This window comes from Dendropsophus ebraccatus, chromosome 3, assembly GCF_027789765.1.
Source record: "Dendropsophus ebraccatus isolate aDenEbr1 chromosome 3, aDenEbr1.pat, whole genome shotgun sequence".
NCBI classification, from domain to species: Eukaryota; Metazoa; Chordata; class Amphibia; order Anura; family Hylidae; genus Dendropsophus; species Dendropsophus ebraccatus.
In genome coordinates, this window is record NC_091456.1 from 172,918,812 (window position 1) to 172,946,595 (window position 27,784).

Here is a 27,784-nt window from a genome sequence, read left to right on the forward strand (position 1 = left end):
ACAGGAGAGGGAACAGGACCTGCACAGAGAGGGAAAAGAGTGAAGGACCTTATCACATGACCCAAAGGTCCTCAACCTTACAGTGTGGAGAGCAGCTGAACAGAGAGGAAGAGGGAGAAGTCTGAGCTATAAATGCTGTCTTTGAGTGTCAGTCAGTCAGTTTCAGTCAGTCAGTGCCAGTCTGTGTCAGTCAGTCAGTGTCAGTAGCAATAATGGGTGTTTGTGTATGTTAGTAGTGTCTCTGGATGATGGGTGCATAGTGGATGGATGAGGGGCCCACTAAGGCTCTATCGCTGGAGGGCCCGCAAAAACCTGGAACCAGCCCTGTATGTGAAATACGCCACACGTAAAGATATTACATACATCTATTCATTGGTACCATGACAATAATTGAATGGATTGCGGTATTGTGCAGAGTTAAGTTTGTCATTGTAACTTTCTCTCAATTAGATGATTCCTTTATGGAGAGACATTTCTGGAAGATCTGATATATCATATATCCGGTAAATGAGGGTAGACGCAGAGCAGTGGCAACGGCACACGTCACTTATGTGCAAAAATTCAGCGAAATGCAAGAAAAATTCTCAAAATCCTCCTCCATTATCTGGGGTGTAATGGAGGAAGAGTCGTCTGTGACACAACGGTTTATAGTGACATTATGTGCGTTTAATCACTGTACGAGGAGAAGAGCCGCTCCGAATTTCTGGGTCTGATTATCTCCGTTTGGAGTAGGAGAGCCTTCAGTCATATTGTCAGGGAGCAGACAGCTGTCCACGGTGATATTGCTGACATCACTCCCCCCCCCTTTTTTTTTCTCACAGTAGTCTTCAGCAAAGTGGTTCCCTGATCTATGGACGCAGCGGAATACTTAGACATCACCACCGGCCAGTGTACTAAGAGGAGAGGACTTGTCTAATGGATCTATTAGAATTATTGGAGCGCCATTAAAGGGGTACTCCGGCGTAAAATCTTACGTTTTTTATCAGCTGCTGTGCGTCCATGGGGCCGAAGGTTCCCCATCAATGGTCTAGAGCAATAGATAATCCATATAGAATTTCTCCTGCTCTGGACAGTTCCTGACATGGACATAGGTGGCAGCAGACAGCACTGTGCCACACTGGAAAAAAAAATACACCACTTCCTGCAGGACATACAGCAGCTGATAAGTACTGGATATTTTTAAATAGAAGTAATTTACTAATCAATATAACTTTCTGAAACCAGTTTATTTGAAAGAAAAATAAATCGCTGGAGTACCCCTTTAAGTGGTAGATATAATACTAGAATTATTATGAAATAGCTACATTTATAACTAAGAATAAATATGTCACCCGTCACTTTATCTACCAGTCTAGTCGGTGATATCTGATATTGGTCAATAGCCGTAGTTTATGATGGTTGTGTCCTTGCCGCTCTCCCTGGACTGACCTCCGGATGGAGAGACAAAAGCTTTTTAATACTAAAAGCCTGTCAATTGTCCTTACAGAAATAGTCGATCTCCCTAGGCTATGTTCACACTGCCGTCCCAACACGTAGCTGCTGAAACTGTGATGGACCTCATAGTCAATGGAGTTCACTAACTGACTAACCATCAGCACCAACTGACCCATTGTATGATGGACAGGTCACAGTGCTGGGAACAGAAGCCATGATCCAGATGTGAACAAGGTCAAACAATCCACTCCAACCTGGTAGGAAGAAAGTGAGGTCCCTAAGAAGCACATTGAGCCAGGTGTGGTCCCAAAACTCCTCCCTAGATATGAACAAATGGATTTACTCCAGATTTTAAGGGGAACTCTGGGGATTTATTTATTTATTTATTTATTTCAAATAAAGTGGTATCAAAAAGTTATATAGATTTCTACTTCTTTTTAAAAATCTTAAAGTGTCACTGTTGTATTTTTATTTTTTTTTTATTTTTGCAGAAATCAATAGTCCAGACGATTTTAAGAAACTTTGTAATTGGGTTTATTAGGCAAATATGTGATTATCTGCATTCAAAAAGCCTTTCCCCAGGTCCCCCCCCCTCCTCTCCTTTCTGTCATCCTTTGCTTATTATCAGGAAACCTCGACTCTTTTACATCAGTCGGGCCCTGTGTAACCTATGGAGAGGGGAGGGGGAAGGAGGGAGATTAGTCAGCAGCAAAGAGCAGAGAACAAAGTATTACACAGCGGGACCTGTGTGAAAGCCGGTATTTAGAGGTCAGAGAGGTCATTGCTTACTTCAGAGGAGATAGCACTGTGATGTAGCTGTAAATTACCTCTTTGTTGTTCTGTTTTGGTTCCTCATCTCCCTCCATCCCTCCCCTCTCGATAAGAGAAACTGCTTTTTCATGATAAAAATGCATTTTTCGGCTAATAAAATTTCTTACAATCCCCTGTACTATTGATTTCTGCAAAAAATATAAATTAATTAAACAACAGTGACACTTCCAGTCTTCCAGTACTTATCAGCTGCTGAATATCTTGCAGGAAGTGGCATATTCTTTCCAGTCTGACACAGTGCTCTCTACTGCCACCTCTGTCCATGTCAGGAACTGTGTAGACCAGGAGAGCTTTTCTATGGGGATTTGCTACTGATCTGGACAGCTACTTTTATATTATCTCAGTACTTGATTCCTAATTTAGACTACCTTACACTGGAACTGCTCCATAATGTCCTCCATTCTGCTTCTACTTCTCATGGCATGCTATAGAAATATAGGGGAGTAGGATTTGCATTCTGTGTGTGTATAGTGTATGGGAGACTTCATAGCAGCTAGTCCACACCCAATCGATTATTGAAGGATGATTGACAATTAGGGATAGAGCCCACAGAGGGGAAAACTGGTGAAAAATATGAAGCAGGGATACACTTTATGGAGAAGACGCTATGCCTTGTTGTGTTTCCTTTAAATCCTATATTATTAGGTAGGTGGTTATTTATAAAGCTGTAGATATCGGAGGGGGGAGGAGGAGGGTTCACGGATGACAGAGAATTTCTTTATCCTACTCTGACAACTTCTAGTCTGAAAACTTATGTTCCACCATCACAGCTGACTTCACGAATTATCCCAGTGTGACCCGCGTCTGAATGTTAGATCTGCAGCTGATTCTGAGCCGGAGGCGGCCTGTCTGCCAGCTATCACAGCATTACCCAGATGACCCAGGAACCAAAGCAGAAGCTGCTCAGCTGGTTTTACGCAGTCGGTGCGTGCGCTCACATTGTCACAGATTTACGCCTAATCCACACATTACTTTTGTTGCAGCTGCCTGTGGGGACTAGTCCAGCATAGATATCAGTATTGTATAGAACAGGCAGGAGAAGGCTCCTAGATACAGATACATAGATACAGATGTAGCAGAGCTGAGTTTGTCATTTGATAGATTTATATACAATCCCATAAGATCCTTTTTGTGCCAGATCACAAATTCATCTTGTCCGAGATCTTTTTTGCTTTCTGCTATATTTTTTTATCTATTGCTCTATAGTCTCATCTTGTTTCCTGCTGGTTCTGAGTGCTTTGTGGTGACAGTGGATGCATAGCTCCTTTAATAGTCATGTAGGTTGCATGACCATGAAACCCTAGTTTTAAATGCTTAGGAGGAGGACCATTCATGGCGAGTACTCAGGAAGAAGACCTTGCATGTTGACCGCACAGGGGTGAGAGCAATTATATTCAGAGCCCAGGAGGTGAACCATTCATCGAGTACGCCAAGAAGGCAGACCCATCATGTTGACTGTTTAGGATAAAGAGCTTATATGTTGAGTGCCCAGGGGGAAGACCATTCATGTCATTGCCCAGGAGGCAAACCCATCATGTTGACTGTCTAGGAGAAAGAGCTAACATGTTGAGTGCCCAGGAGGCAAAACCTTTATGTTGAGTGCCTAGGAGGAAGACCATTCATGTTGAGTGCTCAGGAGGCAGGCCATTCAAGTTGGGTGCCCAGGAGGCAGACCATTCATGTTGGGTGCTCAGGAGGCAGACCATTCATGTTGAGTGCCCAGGAGGCAGGCCATTCAAGTTGGGTGCCCAGGAGGCAGACCATTCATGTTGAGTGCTCAGGAGGCAGACCATTCATGTTGAGTGCCCAGGAGGCAGACCATTCATGTTGAGTGCTCAGGAGGCAGACCATTCATGTTGAGTGCTCAGGAGGCAGACCATTCATGTTGAGTGCTCAGGAGGCAGACCATTCATGTTGAGTGCCCAGGAGGCAGACCATTCATGTTGAGTGCCCAGGAGGCAGACCATTCATGTTGAGTGCCCAGGAGGCAGACCATTCATGTTGAGTGCCCAGGAGGCAGACCATTCATGTTAGGTGCCAGGAGGCAGACCATTTATGATGAGTGTCCAGGAGGCGGGGCAATTATGTTGAGTACCTAATTAGCACATCCCAGCAACCCCTCTCAATGACAGCTGCAGCAGTCACCTGATTGGATATTAGAAACATTACTCAGAGACTAGACGTAGAGTCAGAAAATCACTAAGTCTATAGAGCTCCTGGGAACTTATAATGGTGGCATCTGGGACTGTGACCTTGATCAAGTTACCATCATGACCTTCACCAGGAATATATTTACACTGCGCCCCTCATCTTCTGTATGGCATTCAGGGCTCAAAACTGACGCTAAACAGTATTAAAAGTTTACAGAAGTTTTTGAAACTATAGGACAGAATTATTATTGTTGTCCTAAATTTAGACAGCTTAAAACTAGGCCAGACCGACCCAATACATCACAGTGGGCATTCCCATTGATGGCTTTGGTGCAATAAATGGAGTTGTGGTACATTATCCATGCCAACTTGCTGCTCAATTCAAAGATTCAGGGCTCTGTTTAGAAAATCATGGAGGTCCCACAGGTTGGACAACCCTTCCAGAATTAGAAAAAAACATTGCTATCCAGAGCAGCAGCAAATCCCCATAGAAAACCTTTCCTGCTCTGTACAGTTCCTGACATGGACAGAGGTGGCAGCAGAGAGCACTGTGTCAGGTTGGGGAAATAAATTATATATATATATATATATATATATATATATATATATATATATATATATTAAAAAAGGCAAACGCAAGCTAAGCGGATTTGCAGCCTGGACAGGCTCAGTGCTCCTGGCCCCGCGATGACATTAACAGGATCTTTTGCTTGTTTTGGACTCAACGTGGTGGCAACAGAAGCACAAATGAGATTTAAATGGTTGCTCTCTGCTTTCCATACGATTGCTAACAATTCAGCGGAGCACGCACGAGTCTGCCAAAGCTGTAATAAATTCCCCGAGCCCTTGCGTTCGCTTCAAACCAACAAGCGAGTTCATAAAAAGCAGATTTTTCCTTGTGTGTGTCTGAGTTTTTTATGTCATTTCCAGGCAATGGGTTTACTATGCTGATTGTGAAAAAGTAGACAATTAGGAATCGTTTTCAGGGGGGGGAAATGGACAAATTTGTTTGTTTAACAATCGCAAACAGTAAATGTTTCTCAACGTAGAGAAAAAATTGGAAAATTCCATTGAAAGAAAAAAAAAACATTTCTACCAGCTGCCTGACTGCACCTGCATATAGATTAGTCACCGACTCCTCAGTTCTAGTTGAATACGGAAAAGGCTACCGCAGTTTTGGATAAAGTTGTGCCAAGGTTTTTTAGCTTGATTTCCCCTCTAATAGGTGCATACAGAACGGATGCTTACTGTACAGTGGCAGGGACTCCTCTATTTGACAGGCGTACCTGCTCCTGTATGTAAGTTTCCTGACTCCCTACACTTATAGCATAAAGGAGCCCAAAGGTTCCACTGCCACATTAACATTTAGTAGGTAGGGTCCTCTACAAAATTTGCACTGGGGGCCAGGACTTCTGAGAATTAATTTTGTAGAAAATGTAGGCAGGCTTTAAATTGAACCTGTCATCGCTTTCATGCTACCAGATCCACCAGTCATTAGGGCGGTCCCCAGTGGCTTTTCCTCCACCAGGCTTGATTGATAGATCTCTTCCTATACCCAAACAGGGGAAAATCTATCAATCAAGGCTGATAGGACTGGAAGAAGCCACCAGGGAGCGCTCAATGAATCCCGGCTCAGGTAGCATGAAGGCGATGACAGGTTTCCTTTAATGTTCCTCCACTGGGGTTTATGTGTTTCTGTGGCTTTTCTTCACAAAAAAAGTAAATAATAATAGTAAAGCAATAATAAGGGTAGATATTTATTGGAAATATTTTTAGATAGGTATATAGAATTTTTTTTTATAGCATACCCTGAAAAGCATATTATTATTATTATTATTATTATTATTATTATTATTATTATTATTATTATTATTATTATTATTATTATTATTATTATTATTGTTGTTGTTGTTGTAATAATAATAATAATTATTATTATTATTATTATTATTATAAGTAGTAGTAGTAATACTACTACTACTACTACTACTACTACTAATAATAATAATAATATTAATATTTGTTGTTGTTGTTGTTGTTGTTGTTGTAGCTGTAGGAGCAGCAATATTACCATTTGTACTTTACTATGACCACTTTATATTATTACTTATTACTTTGGCCATTTTATTATATTAGCTTGTGTTTTTTTTACCCCCTTTTGAACCTAAAAGTAAACAGACAAATATTTTACACCATATAATAGTTTCTTGGAACAAGGTCGATCTTTCGTCTGAATCTTAAATCAAAGTTATTGATCTGCGCTCTCTCTCCGCCGACCACCACAGGTCACACGTGAAGCGCTCAGCTCCTCGGGATGCGTCTGCCGCGTCCATTTCCGATTGTATCTCGGGTTATCTCTCATTCTCTACGCCCTGTGTGTCTCTGTTTTGAAGCCTTTGGGGTTTCTGTAGGAGCCTTTTGTGGGACTTAAATGTTACACTTCCTACTGCATGTATTATTAATGGAGATAGGGATCCTAGACAGTTGCTTTTTCTTTTACGGCTCTGGAGGTCATTATATGGTCATGTCTTATTTATAAAGGTAAGGCTGGCTAAGCCCCAGGGGATAGCCCATGTATCATGTAGTGTGTACATACAGTAGGCGCTATATATCTGGAGAGTCATGCTGTTCTGAGCACTGATATCATTAGTCCTTGCTCCTTTAACCCTTGCGCTGTCACATTAGAGAATGCCTTGAAAATAGCAAATGCTTATAGCAGCACTATCATTTGTGTTGTACATAATTCAGGTCATTTTCGTGCATATTAGCCACTTAAAGGGGTTGGGAAAATTTTTTAATATATACCCAAGTAAGATAAAGTGTTCAAAATGACCATGTTGTGTCCCCAAAGGAGTGTAGCACTGGAGTTGGACCCCTGTTATCTGCAATTACTAAGACAGCTCATTGATTTGAATAGGGAGTGTGTAATACTTCATTTCTCCTGTGGTGGCGCTGCAGAGAAGCTTATTAGTTGCAGACAGGTTTCAATGACCTTTTACTTCAATACAAACTGGAGCTGTTTCATGAAAAATAGCAGCAATGTTTTATAATCCAGGGTAATCCCTTTAAGCAGAAATCCTTTGCATAGCTTGCCCATTGCAGCGGAGGAAACCCACATCCAAATGTGCAACACGTGTACATTTCATCTTTTTGGTGTAGATTTTCATAGAAGTTTCATTGCATATTTTCTACTTTATGAGTGAGCTTCCCTTTAAGACCCCTTCAAGGAGATTCTATGTACCTCATCGAGGTGATCCCTGGAGGCTTCTCTTCTCTTCACCAATGTTGATTGATAGATTGCTTCCTGTATAGGTATAGGGAGAAATCCATCAATCAAGGACAGAGGACCTCTCTCCAATAACTTGTGGCTCGGGCAGCATGAAAGAGATAACAGGTTCCTTTTAAGGCCATATTCAGACATGGCAGAAAGCATATCCAGGATATATACAGAATTCCTTGTACTTTTCCTTGTAGATTTTAACCCCTTAAAGACAGAGCCAATTTCGATTTTTGCGTTTTTGGTTTTTCCTCCTTGTGCATAAAAGGTCATAGCACTTGCATTTTTCCACCTAGAGACCCACATGAGCCCTTATTTTTTGCGTCACTAATTGCACTTTGCAATTACAGGCTGAATTTTTGCATAAAGTACACTGCGAAACCAGAAAAAAATTCAAAGTGTGGTGAAATTGAAAAAAAAAAGCATTTTGTTTATTTGGGGGAAACGTGTTTTTACGCCATTCGACCTGGGGTAAAACTGACTTGTTATGCATGTTCCTCAAGTCGTTACAATTAAAACGATATGTAACATGTATAACTTATATTGTATCTGATGGCCTGTAAAAAATTTAAACCATTGTCAACAAATATACGTCACTTAAAATAGCGCTTTTATCCTTTGGTCTATGGGGCTGTGCGAGGTGTCATTTTTTGCGCCATGATGTGTTCTTTCTATCGGTACCTTGATTGCGCATATATGACTTTTTGATCGCTTTTTATTACAATTTTTCTGGATTTGATGCGACCAAAAATGCGCAATTTTGCACTTTGGGATTTTTTTGCGCTGACGCCATTTACCATGCGAGATCAGGAATGTGACTAATTAATAGTTCGGGCGATTACGCACGCGGCGATAGCAAACATGTTTGTTTATTTATTTATTTATTTACTTTTATTTATAACCTGGGAAAAGGGGGGTGATTCAGACTTTTATTAGGGGAGGGGGCTTTTTACTGTTAACATTTTTTTGTAAACTTTTACACTTATACTAGAAGCCCCCCTGGGGTTAGGGTTATTCCCCCTAGGGGACTTCTAGTATAAGTGCTTTGATCTCTCATAGAGATCTCTGCAGTATAGATATGCTGTAGAGATCCATGAGATAGGCACTCGTTTACTTCCGGCTGCTGCAGCCGGAAGTAAACGAGTGCCGAGCCGGGGACTGCGCCATCTTGGAGCGGTCCCCGGCCGGCTTCAGAAACGGAGATCGCTCCTCCGGGATAACATCCCGGGGGAGTGATCTCCGCCACTAGACACCAGGGAACGGCTGAATCCGGTAATCGGATGCAGCTGTCATGTTTGACAGCTGCATCTGATTACTGTATTAGCGGGCACGGCGATAGGACCGTGCCCGCTAATACCTACGGTCCCGGGCTACAAGCGGCACCCGGGACCGCCGCGGTTCAGAGCGGGGTCGTCGCGCGGCCCCGCTCTGAACGTCCTTACCGGCATCAGGGCGTAAGTATACGCCCGATGTCGTTAAGTGGTTAAGGGTCAGTTCACACGTACAGACTCGCATCGTAAATCCCGCTGCGAGTCTGTCAAGTCGTGGCAGTTCAACCCCTTAACCGCCATCCACATTTTTTCACTAATCATTCAGTGCAATGCTGCATCTACACGGAACGATTATCGTTCAAATTTTCGCAATAACGATCACGTTTGAGTGATAATTGTTCCGTGTAAACACAGCAAACGATCAAGCGACGTTCATTTTGGTCTTTCAACATGTTCGCAAATTGTTGGTTGTGGTTCGCTAAAAATTTGCAGATCGCTTTGTGTAAACAGTCAAAGATTCACCCTATGTGAAAGATGGGCTTAAGCGATCTTAAAAACGATCGAAATAACGATTTTTCCAACAATTTTTCTAACGATTTTTCTAAATGCTGATCGTTATAAAAACCCAAATCTTTAAACGATCAATTGGGCGAATTTTCGCTCCATGTAAACGCAGCATAATTGCCCATCCTTCCTTCTTTTGCTGAGATCAGATGGAGTAAACAGTCATAGTAATGATCGTAACTAACGACTATTGTTCTGTATAATATGGTGAACGATTTCAGGTTAACAGTCCAAGGAGAAGTATAGGATGGCACTCACCGATGCAGTAAAACAATCCGTTGTCATCCAAGGTCATCCGACTGTTTCTTTCCCCAAGTTGTATCGTTTTCTTTTGCCTGAATAAAGCCGGATTGTTTTACTGCATCGGTGAGTGCCGTCCTATACCTCTCCTTGGACTATTGCATGCATGTTGTTTCTGGGACTGAGCACCACAGAGCAACTGGTGGACACGGCCGTCCAGTACCGGATAGTGGGAAGCCAGGCTGTGCGTTCTTCTTTTTCCTCTTCATTGTGATTTCAGGTTAACGATAAACAATCTTGTTTGTGTTCATTTATCGTTAGTCGTTAATCGTTAAAAATCAATTCGTCTGATAGGACCCTTAGGGTCAGGTGTAAATCAACGATTAACGACACACAAACAATTTTTCGATTGTTGCCTGAAATTACACAGAATGATTACCGTTAAATTCAAACAATATAGCGATTTTCCGCACGATACTCATCCCATGTAATAACGCCCTTAGTGTGAATCCTGCAGCAAATCTTATGGTATCAGACCATGGCTTTCCACGTTTTTCTTTTTCCATTGCAATGCTTTAGCAGTTTATTGTTTTCCGTACAGTAACTAACACATCCATCCCATGGGATCCTTCATAAATTTTGTTTGCCCGTGTAATCCGCAGCCTATTTCCTACTCTCCCTTGTTTTTCGAGACGACTAATGGATTATGACAGGTGTCACTTGTAATGGAGAAGTGATTGAAGCTTACATCGCCACTGTCACTACTTTCCAGATGGTAAAAACAATATTGATTTTCTAAAAGAGGACCAACCGGTTATTTTCTCTATTGATTCCCCCCCCCCCCAATCTGGTGCAGGCTAATTGCTTAGAGATATCTGCTCAAATGAACACTTATTTTAGCTTGGTGTGCGAACGACGGATCAAAGAGTTGCCGAGCTCCATGTTCTGTCCTCTTGTCCTCTGTACAAATATATATGGCATAAGGTAGCGGGATGAGCGTAAAAGGATAAAAAAGCTGTGATGGTTTATAAGCCAAGCTCAAGTTTTTCCATTATTCCCATTGCGGTGTATGGGAAGTATGCTCCAGTTGCGTTCATCTCTAAAGGCCACTTCTCCATTTGTTCTTCAAATGGACAGCATGAACAGACAGATCTGGGGACTCCTATTCTCTATATAGGTAAGGATCGCAAAGGGCTAAATTTCTATGGTGTCTTCACATACAGAGGAGGAGATCCTGCACTGTCTTTCTGCACAGCCAAAAAAGCAGCAGCAGCAGCTTGGAAGGCATAATAAAGCTGTAAGGAGCAGTGTAAACTGTGTATATAGCCCTAGGATGAGATCTCTTACTTAAAATACTCTTTCTCTCTCTCTCTCTCTCTCTCTCTCTCTCTCTCTCTTCCACCTACCTCAATAGAGTTGTACTTGTAACTTGATCCCTAAGCTGCTACAGGACAGCTCAGAGATGTTTTTCAGAGGGGATGACAGTTTAGAAACAAATCGGGGTAGATAGGAAAAATACTTGATAACAGGAAAAGGAAGCATTTTTGTCTGATAAGATATATTACAACATTTCTTATATTCACTTACACTATTGATCATGCCGAGTTTGATAAAATGGCATTGCCTATTTAAAACTATATTCTCATTTGAAAAAGTTATCCCCTTTCCACACAGTTAACTTATTGGTGGGGGTCTGATTACTGGGACCCTGCCAGTCTGACGTATACAAAAAAATTAACGAAGCTGCTGCACACGTGTGTGGTCAGGGCTCAAAATATTTTCCATGGGGCTTCCCAACATTGCTAATCTACATTATTGGATTGGTGGGGGTTCCAATGGTCAGACCCCCACTGATCCCTTAGTTACCCCCTATCCTGTAGATTGGAGATAACTTTGTGAAACTAGACTGTGACTACCCCTTTAAGGCCAGATTGTGTCTGCTTACCCTGAAACCTACTTACAATTCTCAGAGGGGACGGCTCTGATTTAAGTTTTGGTACAAAAAAGTTGTTTGATACTTTTGCAGGCCATTTAACTACTATCTACTGCTATATACTGTCTCCCTTAGGCAAAATTACAATCATGAATGATAAGAGAGTTTTTAGATCAGACCGGCAGCGCTTATTTTAGCAGGAGATTTTTTTTTTTTTTTTTAAATATGGAATCGGCAATAGAATAGCCACAGATGCTTAATTTGTCCAATAAAAAGGAGGATTATTTTTAGCGGAATGAAACAAACATAAATTTATTCCGAGCATTATTTCAGGGATGTGATTTCTTGTTCTCATTTGCATAAATTAGCATGCAAGCGATTGTTTTGTAATTGTTGTCATTTTGGACAAGCGGCTGTTTATTGTTTGTTCCAGACTCCAGAAAATCCTCAATGCGTATCAGAGACAATGGTGAAATATTATACAAGGCTTGGTTCATAGGATAAACAAGAGGCTCTTACATGACTCGCTGTCAGAAATAAATCCACAGTGACCGGCTGTATTTTTACAGCACTGAGACAAAAGGCGTCGGGAAAAGTAGAGACTTAGCCATGAGTTTATTTCTTCTATTATAGACGTTTGTCATGGTCAGCAGGTCAGATCGTGAGGCCTGTGACTAAGATATATATGTAAGCGTTAGTTGCCGTGAAACCACCATATTACTTACCTTATTGTAACTAAATTATAATACCGCCATTCAGCGACAGATAAAAGCACAGAAAATACAAAGCCAGACAATAAACTTGCAAAAATGAGCCAGTGGAGCCTCATTTAAGACAACAGACTAAATACAGGACTAGCCAGATATCCCTATGGAAAGGGCCTTGCCAAGGGGCGGCTCCTTTACGGAAACCACCATATTAAGTGGCCCTATAAGTCAATGTAATGGCAAGGGAAAAACCAAGGCCAGGTATCCATCCACAGACAGCTGTTTTGGGGTGTTGCCCCTCATCAGTGTGGAGCAGGATTCTGGCTAGGTGGGAGCAATGCCTAGTAGAGCCATACTGGAAACAGATCAATGATCTCAGGGAGACCAGACAAAGATAACACTGCCAGCTGCCGGCTAAAGCGCTCAATACAGTGAAATCTGTTTCCCGTATGGCCCTACTAGGCATTGTTCCCACGTAGCAAGATCTACAAGTCTGCAGATGGCATTGATAACCAGGAGCCTTAGACCCAACCTTTTTATTACGCTGCAGCTATTGTGATATACAATGTTAAAATATTTGTATGCACTAAATGAACTACGCTTTCTTTTTCCTTCTCTGGTATTTCTTCTCCTCTGTAGCCATAGTCCTGTCCCACCCAGGGTGACCTGTACTTTTGCAGTATCCCCTTATCTTCGGATGTCATCCTCATCCGTAGCCTTTGTCATATACTTCACTAACTGTTCTCCTCCCCTGTGGTCTCCTCTTTGTCCATCCGTGGATGTCCTTCTTCTTTGCAGCCTTATCCTTATCCTTCCCTAGATGTTTTTGCCGTCTCCCTAGCCTTTCCTGGATTTTCTCCTCTGTAGCCTTCCCCTATTTCTTGCATGGATGCCCTTCTCCTCTGTGGCCTTCCCCTGTTTCTTGCATGGATGCCCTTCTCCTCTGTGGCCTTCTCCTTATCCTTTCCTGGATGTGTTCTGGATGATCTTCTCCTCTGCAGCCAAGCCCACTATCCATCCCTAGATGTTCTCCTTGGCAGTCTTCCTTTTATCCTTTCCTGAATGTTCTCTGTAGCCTTCTCCTTACCCTTCTCTAGATGCTCTTCTCCTCTGTAGCCTTCTTCCCTAACCTTACATAGATATTGTTCTCTTCAGCAGCCTTGTCCTCTATCCTTCCCTATATGTTCTTTTCCTCTGCAACCTTTTCCTTATACTTCCCTGGATGTTCTCTTCCGCAGCCTTATCCTTTCTCAGATGTTCTTTTCCTCTGCAGCCTTGCCCTTCTTTCCTTCTCTAGATGTTCTTCTCCTCTGCAGCCTTCCCCTTATCCTTCCCTAGATGTTCTCTCCTGCAGCCTTCTCATTCTCCTTTCCTAGATGTTCTCCCCTGCAGCCTTCCCCTTATCCTTCCCTAGATGTTCTCTCCTGCAGCCTTCTCATTCTCCTTTCCTAGATGTTCTCCCCTGCAGCCTTCCCCTTATCCTTCCCTAGATGTTCTTCTTCTCTGCTACTTTCTCATCATCCATCCCTAGATGTTCTTCTCTTCTACAACCTTGCCCTATATCCTTCCCTTGTTCCCCCTTCTCCTCTACAGTCTTCTCCTTATCCTTCCCTAAATGTTCTTCTCCTCTGCAGCCATGCCCGCTTTGCTTCTCTAGATGTTCTTCTCCTCTTCAGCCTATTTCTTATAATTCCTTAGATGTTATCCTCTGCAGCCTTATCCTTCCCTCGTTGTTCTTTCCTCTGCAGCCTTATCCTTCCCTAGATGTTCTTCTCCTTTTCAGCCTATTTCTTATACTTTCCTAGTTGTTCTTCTTATCCTTCCCTAGATGTTCTTCTCCTCTACAGCCTTGCCCACTATCCTTTCCAGGATGTCCTTCTACTCTGTATCCTTCTCCTCATCCTTTCCTTGGTGTCTTGGCAGTCAATGGTAGAGGCCATATTAGAAATGTTCAGGCAATAGGCAAAGCTTTTCCTTTGCAGGGTGTCGTTGATCATGAGGCCTGTTTAAACCTTTGTCAGTGTCAGTATGGGCTAAAATGTGCCTTACTACATCTGTCAAATGATCATTCGTCATTGTTTTACCATTAACCTCCTTGTATCTTAGATATAAGGCTATATCTAATATATATGGCTATGATCCTGCCATACACCGAATAAACATATTAATTAAAATATAATTTACAATTAAGTATATTGCTATGTTACTCCATCCTATAGCATACTTTCTTACATAGAGAAGTCCATGCCATCCCACTTTGCCTATAGGCAACTCCAGTCAAAAGCGGGGAATTCTTAGTAAATGAATTACATCAGGGATGGGGAATCTGTGGCCCCTTCAGCTGTTGCAAAACTTCAATTCCCATCATGCTAAAGCTTTGGCTGTCCAGGCATGATGGAAATTGTAGTTTTGCAACAGCTGGAGGGCCACGGGTTCCCCGTCCCAGAATTGCATAAACATGAGAATGTAGAATAAATACAAATACATGAGCATTACATAAAATTTATATATAACAGAGGAAGAGGAAATTTTAATCATCCAAAAACGGGACAGCCAATGACGTTATCAATTTGAGCCACGTCCCTGTCGCCGCCGTGCGCCAACATAATTGCAGACATACTGTATCCTAGACACGAAATGGCAAGCCCTCCACATGATATAATAGCCACTCTCCCAATCTCTTAGCATTGTTAAGTTAGTTTATCTGCTGGATTTTCCATGACAACAGATAAGTGATCTCTGTGGCTATGGAAACATCTGAAATGCCTGCTCCTCTCTAGGTAAGAGCAGATAATCGCTAATTGCTAGATTAAGCTTGCAAATGAATCAGCCTCCGAGAAATTGCTGGAGTTGACGTGCTCAATCTTCTGGGGCTTAAGAATACATTTCTAAAGAAAAATTCTAGTTATCCTTTGATCCGGAATAATGTATTGCAATTCAGTTTTCTTTATTTCTTTATTTATGTCTTTATGCTACGTGTTATTAGGGAAAGTGAATATTTATACCAGACCGCCTTAAGCCAAAGAGGGGCCACCCTCATCACATCACATCCTTAAGTCATTACGCCCCCCTCCTTCCAGGAAGCAGGAAGTTATACAGATTTGTATTTTATCTCTATTTAAAAATCCCAAGTCTTCCAGTACTTATCAGCTGCTGTATGTCCTGCAGGAAGTGGCATATTTTCTCCAGTTTTACACAGCGCTCTCTGCTGCCACCTCTGTCCATTGCAGGAACTGTCCAGAGCAGCAGCAAATCCCCATAGAGAACCTCTACTCTGGACAGTTGCTGACATGGACAGAGGAGGCAGCAGAAAACACAGTGTCAAACTGGAAAGAATATACCACTTCCTGCAGGACATACAACAGCTGATAAGTACTGGAGGATTTGAGATTTTTAAATGCAATCCAGTTAAAAACACACACACACACATATATATATATATATATATATATATATATATATATATATATATACATATATATATATATATATATATATATATATATATATAGTCCTCTCCATGATCATGGTAGGCACCTTGCCTGGTGATCCTCTCCCCCCTCCATTTGTTATGGAGCAGATAAACCTTCTCACATCTGCCATCTTGGTAGCTCATGCTGGTAGGTAATAATTTTTTTAATGACCAAATACTAAGACCATGATGCTCTGTAGCAAGTTACCCAATACAGCACATGTTCCAGTAGATCCAGAAGTATTTAAAAAAAAAAAGTTTTGAAATGTTATAGATATTTCAAAAGTTTTGATTGCCCGGGGTCTTGGTGTTCAGACTCCCACCTATTACTAGAACAAGACCACAGACAGGCTTGGCTAAGTCTTTTTCTCCCATTCTTTCTTCTATAGAAGTCTTTGGAGCTCATCTCCTCCATTAACAAGAGAGAAGAGGAGAAAAACGTTAAGCTGACTATGTTTCCAGTTTAATCTTGCTGACATCAACCCCAACTGATCAAAACTCTTGATATCTCTCCATGAGAGGTCAACATTTTGTGGAAATGATAGCAAACCTGTAAAGGAACCTGTAATGTTGGGGACCATGGCATAAAGTACCTTACCACATAATAAAGATTTTCATACTTACCTTCTGGATACCAGTCACGCTGCCTAGAAATCCCCTATTTGTTTATTCACGCTCATTATGCTGATGAGCAGAGATGAGTCCGACGTCCATAGGATATGAATCATCTCTGCTCATTAGCATAATGAACAAGAAGAAAAGTAGCTGGGATTCCTCAGCAATGCAACGGGCATCCAGAGCATCACAGAGCCTAAGAGGGTAAGTATGAAAATCTTTATTACGGGGTAGGGTGCTTTTTGCTCCAGTCTCCAGCATGACAGGTTCAAATGTTAAATATATGCTTTATATATTTGGTTACGTTTACATAGTTTTGGAGTGTATTTTAAGACGTAAAATGGTAATGTATGCCTGAAAAAAAACACAACATACACAGTGTGAACAAGACTCCACTGTAGTTTTTACACCTGCTTTCCTGGCAGCTGTGTCCCCAATATCACCCAATCAGGAGCCTATTGGATCATTGTTTTATTGGTCCCTATGACTTAGTTTACAGTATTTTATAGACTGTTGTCTCCTGGTGGATCTGGATCCTTGTAAATAAAAGCTGATACTATAAAACTAAAAAGGACAACATTTATCACCCCTCTTTATATCTCACGGGTGGCCCATGAATCGGGAACCAGTCAGGTTTCACTCTCAACCCTTTTCTATGGAATTCGCTAAAAATAAAGTGCCTCTGATAGCTGTTATTAGCCGACTTTTATTACTGCAATTTTCTTTAAGGGGAAACTATTATTAGGGATGATAAAGGCTCATTTACTAGTAAAATGGTAAGTGCCGGCTTTGTGGAATGGGACAGGTGCTCGGTGGCGGCGGTGGAGGAGCACATTCACAGGAATCTTGGCAGGAGCGTTTCCCCGAATTAGTTCAGATTGTGGAAATTCAAAATGTGGGCAGATGAGTTTTCTACTATGCATAAGAAGGAACCGTGCGGAGCTGATGCTGCCGGAATATTCCAATTGCTCTTCTGTTATACTGAATACAGTTTTAGTACTTGGTCACATTGCCAGGAAAAGCTTACTGACACCATTTGACATATCAAAAATATAAGTATAGGGGTTGTCCTCTCCTTACCATTCTGCCCTATGTCCTCAGGATCTGAAGGGTCCACAAGTAATGTCCCCCAAGCCTGAAGATTTGGGCAGGACCAGCCAACCATCTAACCATAGACTCCAATGGAATAGAGGAAAGAATATGGCAGCTGGATTTCAACATGCAATTTTTTTTTATTATTTCTGGGGGAGATAAGTTGCCAATAGAACTATCTGGCAGCAACTTACTCCTCTTTCCCAATTAAAAACACAGGCATGCTTGGTCAAGCTGAGCATAGTAGTGTTGAGCGGAGTTGGCAAACTGTTTGGGTTCGGCAATGTTCTCTGAACCCAAACGCTCTGCTTTTGACTCCCGGTGTATGGAGAAGTTGGATTCCGCCCTAGGGAGTCCAGGAAAACATGGATACAGCCATAGGCCATAGGCTGTATCCTTGTTTTCCGGGCAGTGCTAGGGCAATATCCAACTTTTCCAGGTATTCAAGTATATGAGGGGTTGGAGGAGATAAGTTTTGGTCAAATGAGCATTTGGCCGAGGAGTCTGGTCACGTTGTCATCACTTGAAAACCAAATTGTAGGCATTGGACCCCTGTCCTTTCCCTAAAGAAAAACTAAACTAATAGGAACGCCCCTAACATGCAGTTCAGGATACTCCTCCTGGCCTATATAGACTTACATTTTTGAAGGGAAAGATGTTTGAAACAGTACAAATATTACTTATGTATGTGATTAGCATATTGAAGATTGACATGAATGATCACATGTATTAATTTCCATTTGTTCCTGATCCATGTGTTGCCTGGTCCCACGTTTTATGAATTTAGTAGTTTTTACCCCCACACATTTTCCTGCCGATCCTCTCACCTTTGTATCACCCGCTTCTCTGACTGAATCCCCCCGTTCCCCTACAGCTGTTCCCAGTTCCAGTATCCTTCCCTCTGCTCCTCGAGATGTGGTCCCTGTTTTGGTTTCTAGCCGATTCGTCCGTCTCAGCTGGAGGCCCCCGGTAGACACAAGAGGGAACATACAGGCCTACACCGTCTACTTCTCCAAAGATGGGGCTCACAGGTACGTGATATTTAGCTTGCATTATGTTTTATATCTCTGTTCTACCTTATGTGTTATATTGGTGGGTTACACTCAACACTAGAGAAGACCCAGTGGTCATAGCTTGCTTCTACCTGTGAAAATCATGGTAGTCGGCTCTGCCGATTTAGAAACTTTTTTTTTTTTTTTTTTTTGATTTTTGAATGCAAATTTCTCACTCAGCCACTATGGAGTAGTAGCCTACAGTAATACCATTGTTATTCTTGGTATAGTATGATGGGTGAGTTCTACATTAGTGAGAGTCCAACACTAGGGTTCAGCCAATGGCCTCACAAAAAATATTCAAGATCAGGGTCAGCCTCTCGATTGCAAAATAGTCATACTAGGTCATACTCAATTCAGTTTAATGGAAGTACGATGTTACATTTCTAATCCCGATACTTCAGTATGTATACAATAAATAACAACACATAAAAACTTTGATACTTTCCTTTACGCTCCTCTAGTGACAGCTTTTCTTTCTTGAAGGGTATGATCACCTTTGCAACTATTTTATTGTTCCTAATAAAAACAAAAAATCAATAGGTAAAGATAAATATCTGTACAACTAGTCTTTTTCTGTAGCGTATGCAGTTCCTATGCAGTCCTACATGTCTCCATGGTAACAGACTACGCAGTCTGATCGTGAGGTCATCTCACTGCCTTCCATGTGTTCTGTACTTTTCAAATGTCTACTGAATGTGCAGTATATAAGCAAGATGGAAAGGGCAGATGGAAAATAGAGGGGTTTAAGGATTAGACGACAAAAAGTCTTTATCAATGTAGATAAAGCCCCGCCCACATTTTCCTTACTGGATCTACTAAGGGGTGCACAGCGATGTTGTTGGCTTTGTGGAAAAATCTAGAGCAGATGTAGATTTTTGTATGATTTACTTCTTTTTTTCAGGCAGAAACCTTGATAACTCAGAATGATAGAAGGCCACACCTCCTTCCCACTGAGACCTGCCTCCTTGACCACACCCTCACCCGCCCATCAGATTACAGCTGGCGTAAGAATCTGCGCCTTCTCTATGGTGTACGCCACCGGCATAACCTTAAAGGGGTTGTCCGGCGATAAAAAATTATTCACAGAATAACACACATTACAAAGTTATACAACTTTGTAATGTATGTTATGTCTGTGAATGGCCCCCTTCCCCGTGTCCCACCACCCCCCACCCGTGTACCCGGAAGTGTGGTGCGCTATACATTACCTGTCACGTGCCGACCACGGTCTCCGATCCTCAGCAGTGACGTCTTCTTCGGGAGCCCGGCGGATCTTCCCGAGTGCCAGCCGCCCTCTGCAGCGTCATCCGAAGCTCAGCCGCGATTGGCTGAGCATAACTGTGCTCAGCCAATCTCGGCTGAGCTGCTGATGACGTGGCCGCGTCATCAGCAGCTCAGCCGCGATTGGCTGAGCACAGTTATGCTCAGCCAATCGCGGCTGAGCTTCGGATGACGCTGCAGAGGGTGGCCGGCACTCGGGAAGATCCGCCGGCCTCCCGAAGAAGACGTCACTGCTGAGGATCGGAGACCGTGGACGACACGAGATGCGGTGAGTATAATGCACCACACTTCCGGGTCTAGCGTGGGTGGGGGGAAACACGGGGAAGGGGGCCATTCACAGACATAACATACATTACAAAGTTGTATAACTTTGTAATGTGTGTTATTCTGTGAATAATTTTTTATCGCCGGACAACCCCTTTAATAAATTCCCCTCTAAGTGTTTAAAGCGACATTTCAGTCTGTAAAGGCCTTTTATCTTAAGGTTCCTGGCCAGTATAGGAAATAGTAGCAGACCCGGTCTAAAGCTGTAGGTAGTGTATATGCTTCATCTGCTCTGCCACACACTACCTACAGCTTCAGAGCCTGTCCGCTACCATTATATGCCCTAGCTCAGCCTTTGGCCAGACATAGGCAGGACCTTTAGCTTGATAAAGGGCCTTCGGAGCCTTAAAAGTTGCTTTAAACATTTTGGCCCAATGAAGTCACCTATATAATAATAAATGTTCAACAAAAGCAACTCCCTCCTGATGTGCCAACTAAAATTTCATAGTTTTGAGACAAGCTGTCACCCTATAGAATATTTGATTCCCTACTATTGTAGACAAAACACGTAAAGAAGTTTCTTTGCTTAGACTTCCCTATTACATGCATTAGAACAGGGATGGGAAACCTTCAGCCCTCCAGCTGTTGCAAAACTACAACCCCCATCATGCCTGGACAGCCAAAGCAAAGCTTTGGCTGTCCAGGCATGATGGGAATTGTAGTTTTGTAACAGCTGGAAGGCGGAAGGTTCCCCATCCCTGCATTAGAACAATAATAATGGCTGATGCGTAAGTATACACACCCTCTTATAACATTAATTATGTTGTTTTTATATGTAGACAATACCTTGTATCGGGTTCTTAGAGTACAAGGTGTAAGGTAATGTATTGTGGAGACGGTGTAGCTCTACCAGGATAACATTTGTTAAAAACCCTTTAAGGGTGCGTTCACACATATAGGATCTGCAGCAGATTTGATGGCGCAGATTTGAATCTGCAGCAGATCCACAGTAGATTTGATGGCCCAGAGTTGCTTTGCATTGAATCTGCAACTTCAAATCTGCGCCATCAAATCTGCTGCAGATCCTGTACGTGTGAACGCACTCTAAATGTTCGGTCATTGTAGATGCCCGGAGAATTTTCTCATCTTGGAAAGAACATGTTAATGAGTTTGTTTTTTTATTTCTGCTTCCAGCAATTAGTTTTTCCTGTCAAATATTTGCAGATTGAACGTTATACAATGAGTCGGCAGCTTTCATCCAGGAGGCCTATAAATATGTAATACAGCTACAGGCTGGACGGGGATGCACCGATTTGTTCATTCATGTGTCCTGCACAAATATTCATATCCATTAGGAAGCGGGGTATAACTAGAAGCACATCAGATACAGGATCCTATTACCATGTCATTATTTTATCTTTTTTCATCACTGATTTACAGGGCATAATTTTTTTTTTATTACCATCACAATGGTCCGATCTTTTATCGATCAATAAACATGGATACTACAGTATAACAGTACATGAAATCTAATGGGTCGGATGTGACCATCAATCTGCATGGAATAGGAAGGGTAGTCAGATTTAGTGCATCTACAGTAAAGAGTATTGTTGCAAATACTTGAATAATTTTCTCCTACAGATCTATGTGTCTCCATGGGTACAGACTACAATCAAACTGTGTGTAGTCTGATCAAATAGACAGGAGAGAAGGAAGGGAGTAATGGACACATAGAGGGACATTTATCAAGACTGGTGTACTCGTAAAGCTCCGCCCCTAGTTATCCAGCCAGATTTACTAAGCAGGGGCGTAACTAGAAAGGGCCGAGCCCCATAGCAAGCTTTGATGGGCCCCTCCATCAACTGTAGGTAATCCCCCTGATTGTTGGCCCCTTGCCCAGTAGATAGCATATTTTAGCCATCTCCCCTAGTATCTCCCCCCCCCCCAGTAGAGTGCCCCCCATAATAGACATCTTCCCTCCTAGTGTCCCCCATAGTAGGCCTCTCCCCTAAATTTCCCCCATGGTAGACATGGTCTCCCCTGGCATCCCTCCATAGATATTGTTCCCCAAAATAGGCATCTCCCCTAGTTTCCAACCCCGCACAGTACATCGTGTATCCCATGGTAGGCATCTCACTTGGTATTATGATGGCAGCTCAGGAGACCCAGTGTATTTTATGGATGGGCCCCCTGATGTGGTGGGCCCCATAGCATCTGCTATAGGTACTAAGCTGGTAGTTATGCCCCTGCCTCTTAGTAAAGGCATCTGGACCTGAACCTGTCACAGGACTTGTGCAGAAATCTACACCTGCTTGGGAACAGGCATGGATGGCATTTAGAGACAAGAAGGGGTTACTGATGCACTAAGTTTGCAATGTGCTGTGTGAGAACTTGCTGCTGAGAAGCTGAAGGGAAAGTGGAGGGGGAGATAACACTGCAGCACTGTGTGATATACAGCAGTAGATCTATACAAGGGACAGCAGCCCTAAGCTTTATTTGGGTGGTCAGAGATGAGAATTAAGCCAGGATTTCTCTTACTTTCTCTGCATATAGCTATAGGTAAGCATCAGCTCAACTTACTGTGTTTTCCTTGTGTCTCTCTGTTACTACAGACAGATTTCTCCTGACAACAGGCAGTGGACAGCAGATTGCAAAAAAAAGGAGATACCTAGTGGGTTGAAGATTAATTTTTGTTTAAAGGGGTTGGCCACTTTATAGTAAAATAGGTCTGTTTACAGTATTAGTAACTGTACTCACTGTATATACTGACAGCAGCTCCCTGTGTACCTAATGCAGGTAAAATCAGACTCCCCTTCTCCAGGCTTTGCTGTCCAACTCTGTTTTGTTTCTGGCTGACATGGAGGAGCATGTGACCATGCCCCGCCCCCTGTGTCCTCCATAGACATATACAGGCTAAGTGGTGGACACCGGGGGGCGGGGCACTGTCACATGCTCCTCCATGTCAGCCATTTTATGGACAGGAACACCACAGAGTAGGGCAGTACAGTCAGAAGGAGGGGGGTCTGATATTAGCTCTATGAGGTACACAGGGAGCTGCTGTCAGTATATACAGTGAATACACTCACTAAGGCTATGTTCACACTACGTATATTTGAGGCTGTATGTTTGAGGCTGTATAGCAACAAAAACAAGGAGTGGATTGAAAACACAGAAAGCCTCTGTTCACATAATGTTGTAATTGAGTGGATGGCCGTCATTTAAAGGCAAATATGTGCTGTTATTTTAAAACAACAGCTGTTGTATTGAAATAATGGCCGTTATTTACCATTATATGGCGGCCATCCACTCAATTTCAACATTGTGTGAACAGAGCCTTTCTGTGTATTCAATCCACTCCTGGTTTTGGTTGCTATGAAGACCTGACATGAGGACCAAATACAGCCTCAAATATACATAGTGTGAACCCAGCCTAATACTGTACACTGAGTAATTTTACTATTAAGTGGCCAACCATGGAGGGAAGTTGTTTGAAGCAATAGTGCCCATCTCAGAGCTACTACAAAGTTGATTTCTTTTGCATATATTAAAGCAATAAAAGTGGTTATTAGGAATGATTAAATCAACCTGGAACACATGAAAAGGATTTCCAAAAATGTAAATTTAATCAAACTCAAATTTTTTGAGCTTAGTTTTTGGGCAAATTGTTCAAAACTGTGGCTACAAGTTTAGCAATCAGAAAAAAAAGGTTAGGGATTAGGTTAAGGCTTAGTAGGGTTATAGTTAGGAATCCTAACTCTGCTAACCCCGATGTTAGCATTATGCCGTGCAGACGTTAATGGGCTTGAATACAGTCAGATATAGTCCTGGGAAACCTCAGATTGTCATACATGATTTTAGGGCAATTGGTCAAATTTGGGTGGCCAAATAAACTAAAAAGTTATGATGCAACTTTTTGGAAATTAGTTTAGTTTTAAAAAATAATGATAAATAAAATGATAAATCCTCTCATGTTGAGTGATATATTTTCTTTTCTGTAAGATACTACCAATATCTAATATTAGAATTATGTGAGGTCATGAATGTTCCTTACAGCAAGAAACAGCATGAAGAAATTATGTTAACCACCTAAGCGAGTTAGCAGGAAGACAACAAAAAACTAGTTCTCCAACAATACATTGCTTCCGAGCATCTTAGGTCAAAAATGATTATGTACAGGCATGAACTTGCAGGGACAGCATGAGGACATAATGTTTATTCTTAAGAAGAGTTAGCAGGTACTCAGCAGAACACTTTGTCCAATAATATATTATATCAGGTTTATATAGATGTAGAGATGTGTCCTTCCATACCCTTATTTTGGAGATTAAAGACCATTGAATAAATATGGCTGAGTGATACTCTGTCAAAAGTTGGTATTGCTATATGTATCTATATGTGGCCACCTAGTGGTTGTACCGCGTATTGCAGTTATGTTTTAAATTTATGTCCTAAATAGAGATTTGAAGAAAGGTAAGGATGGACACATCTGTACATCTGCAAGTGGCAGCATGGAGATGTAGGATCCTGTAGAGGAGAATGCAACAGAATTTTGAAAGCTGCTTTAGTAGTCCAATTGTTTTTGCAATTTAAAATCATTAAAAGATAGTGAGAGTCATGTGTTTTCAAAAATATTCAGCAATGAATAAAATTAAGGCTATGTTCGCCCACAGTTTTTTTTGCAGTATTATATAACTGTAAAAAAGGGCTGTAGTGTATGTAAACTATGGCCTCAATTTATAACAGTAAAGTAACTGGTTTTTTTTCAACTGCTTTTATGGTCAGGTTAAAAATACGGCCTTATTTTTTAGTTTGTTCCTCTTTCTCCAGTAATTTATCTTTTGGAAGGGGCAATGTTAAAAATATGGGCATTTTTTTTAGCATCTTATAGCTGTCAATATAAAAACCATGTTTGAATAGATAAAGTGAATTTTTTTTTTTTTTAAACCAGATCAAAAATAATGAGCATGTTTATGGGTATGTTTATTGTTTTTTTGGACTGTGTGCGCACTGATGGCTAATTTTCCATAGCGTTCAATAAAGCACATTATTAGGCCATGTTAACATGGCGTAAGAGACCTGCCGTTGCGTAGTTCCCGGCTGGGTCACAGAGCGTCCGGTCTCTGCAAAGATCAACTCGGCCGATACTGCAGTACCGGCCGGATAATTTTTCCTGACGCAGAGTTCTGATGCTGACGCATCAGCGCGCGCCCGCATCAGAGCTCCCCACAGCACACTATGGAGCGTGCGTCCAGAGCCGCTCGCTTTATAGTGTGCACTGACATGGTTTCTTACGGCCGCTATTCACTGAATAGCGGCTGCAGAAAACTGACATGTCATTTGTTTGCGGCGTCGCTAGAGGTCCCGGACGGAGTGTATACTATGTGTATACGCTCCGGCCGGGATCTCATAGACACCCGGCCAACGTATTTTTTCGTATTTATACAGCCGTTGTTGCAAATTGCAACAACGGCCGTATAAATACGAAAAAATACGTTGTGTGAACATAGCCTTGCATTGCAAAAACAGCTGTATTTTTTTTGCTCAAAATTATAGCCATATTTTGGTATTTTTTTAAACTATATTTAACCATACCCTAAAACTGCTGAGATGAGTCCATAGTGCATGGAGATGTAACGTCCAGAGTTAATTGTAATGCCCCAAGCCTTGTCTCTGTACCTAAAGCCGATATATTTTAACAATTTTGTATGAAATCCTAGTGATGTTAATTATCTCCAAGATAAAACAATAGACAAAAGCCTCAGAACGGCGGACAGACACATTGTTTCTTTTCAGAATTCTACAGTTGTCATTAGTTTCATGGGCAAAGAACGCGTCGTGTAAGGTTAAAGCACCTTGGATTTAGAAAGTCTGAAAATCTTGTTTATTTTAAGTAGAGACAAGTAAAGTTGACTGTGAAATTAATGACTGCGATTTTTGTATCCGGCTTTCAGCTATCTGCAAAATCCAGTTTTCGTGACATTTCCAGGGTCACTGGAGTTCACAGAAAGTTTATGTTCAAACAATTGTTTTATTTTTTTTCTGAGTTTTTTTTTTTTTTAAATCTTGGTGGCATAGATGTATTTTAAACAAACTTTATTCCAGTTTAATGGTCGTAAGTTCAGGAGTCTTAAAGGAGAAGTCAGGGCAGGCCTCTTTTTTTTACAAGTGCAGGGGATGATAAAAGAAATAACATGTTTTCGACTCCCTGGCTCCTGCGCTGGTGGGTGCATACCGCTGCTCCGGTCCCCGGGTCCCTGGCTGCTTCCTGATCTAAGTGGGGAGCCGGATTGTGATGTGTCAGGTCCGCTCAGCAAGTCAGTGGCCGAGGCGGGACCGCACTACGGGGTCAGGAGGCCAAACACAGAAATGAGAATAAGACAGTGGAACCCGGAGTATTGAAGGAGTGGCCCACCGGGGCCCTTGATGTGGCGGGCCCCGTAGCAGCCGCTATGGCTGCTATGGTGGTAGTTATGCCCCTGAAGACAGCTTTGATACTGTAAGCCACAATGTTTCTCAGATACAGTTTAGTGGGTATAGCACCTTAATGTAGGACCAGAATAGGTGGAGGACATAAACTAGTAACAGAAATACTGAACAGAGCGGTATATTACTTACATGATATGCTGGAGAATGGGCTTTGTTCTGCGCTGCTCCCTCCACCCTCCGGATGTTGATTGACAGCTGCCTGCCTATACATAGTCTATATACACAATATAGATAGACAACTGCCAATTCGCATCAGATGGAATGATTGCACTGGTGCTCATGAATATCCATGACTACTGAGCACATGCACATAAGAGAGAGGACTAGTGCGTGGTGCTCAAAGTCTATGTTATTCAGGAGGATATCATTGATACAGCATTCTGTTCAGCTTTTCTGTCACTAGTTTATGCTACCTTTAGATAGGACACCATAATGCTACTGAAAGGGTCTTTTTAAAGTGGTTGTTCACCAAAACAACCACTGACATGGTGCTCTCTGCTGCCACCTCTGTCCAGGATATACAGCTGCTGATAAGTACTGGAATACGTGAGATTTATTTATTTTTTTCATAGAAGTAAAATACAAATCTCTGCCACTTTCTGGCAACAGTTGATTTGAAAAAAATCTTTTTTGTGAACTACCCCTTTAAGTTGCAGAAAACGTGTGCACCCTACTGGCAAAACCAGGAACCACAGCAGGAAGAGAGGCAGCATGATAGTGGCCATTGGAAAAGTTGTCAGGAATCAACTGCCAATGTTATAAGTCTACAATTTTACTGGGATCTGCACATATTCACACCATAAAATTAGATACCAACCATAGACATGTGTAGTACAGAGTTCCATGATGCCTTATAATTCTAATGAAGAAAATTATTGTGTGGATGGATGTCATAAAGCATGGTGTCCTTCTTAGTACATTCTTAGTAAAATAAACATCTGAAAAAAAGATTTCAGCCCCTTTAAATTTATTAGAGAATAAAATCACCCATAACCTGAACTGGTAGCAAGTGTTCACTTTCCCTACAGCGCCACCACAGGTGAAAAAAGGTATGGACATCACCCATTAAAATATATAGAATCTGTATAACACATGGATATGCCGAGTCCTCC

General features: G+C 41.9%; 1 protein-coding gene across 1 annotated transcript in view; it reads left to right on the top strand.

The window, feature by feature from the left end:
• The window catches only part of DCC (DCC netrin 1 receptor), a 375,839-nt gene that overhangs the window by 200,392 nt on the left and 147,663 nt on the right, over positions 1 to 27,784 (top strand). Inside the window, exon 9 of the mRNA XM_069963563.1 lies at positions 18,461 to 18,617. Coding sequence (XP_069819664.1) covers positions 18,461 to 18,617 — 157 coding nt within the window. The remainder of the gene's footprint in view (positions 1 to 18,460; positions 18,618 to 27,784) is intronic.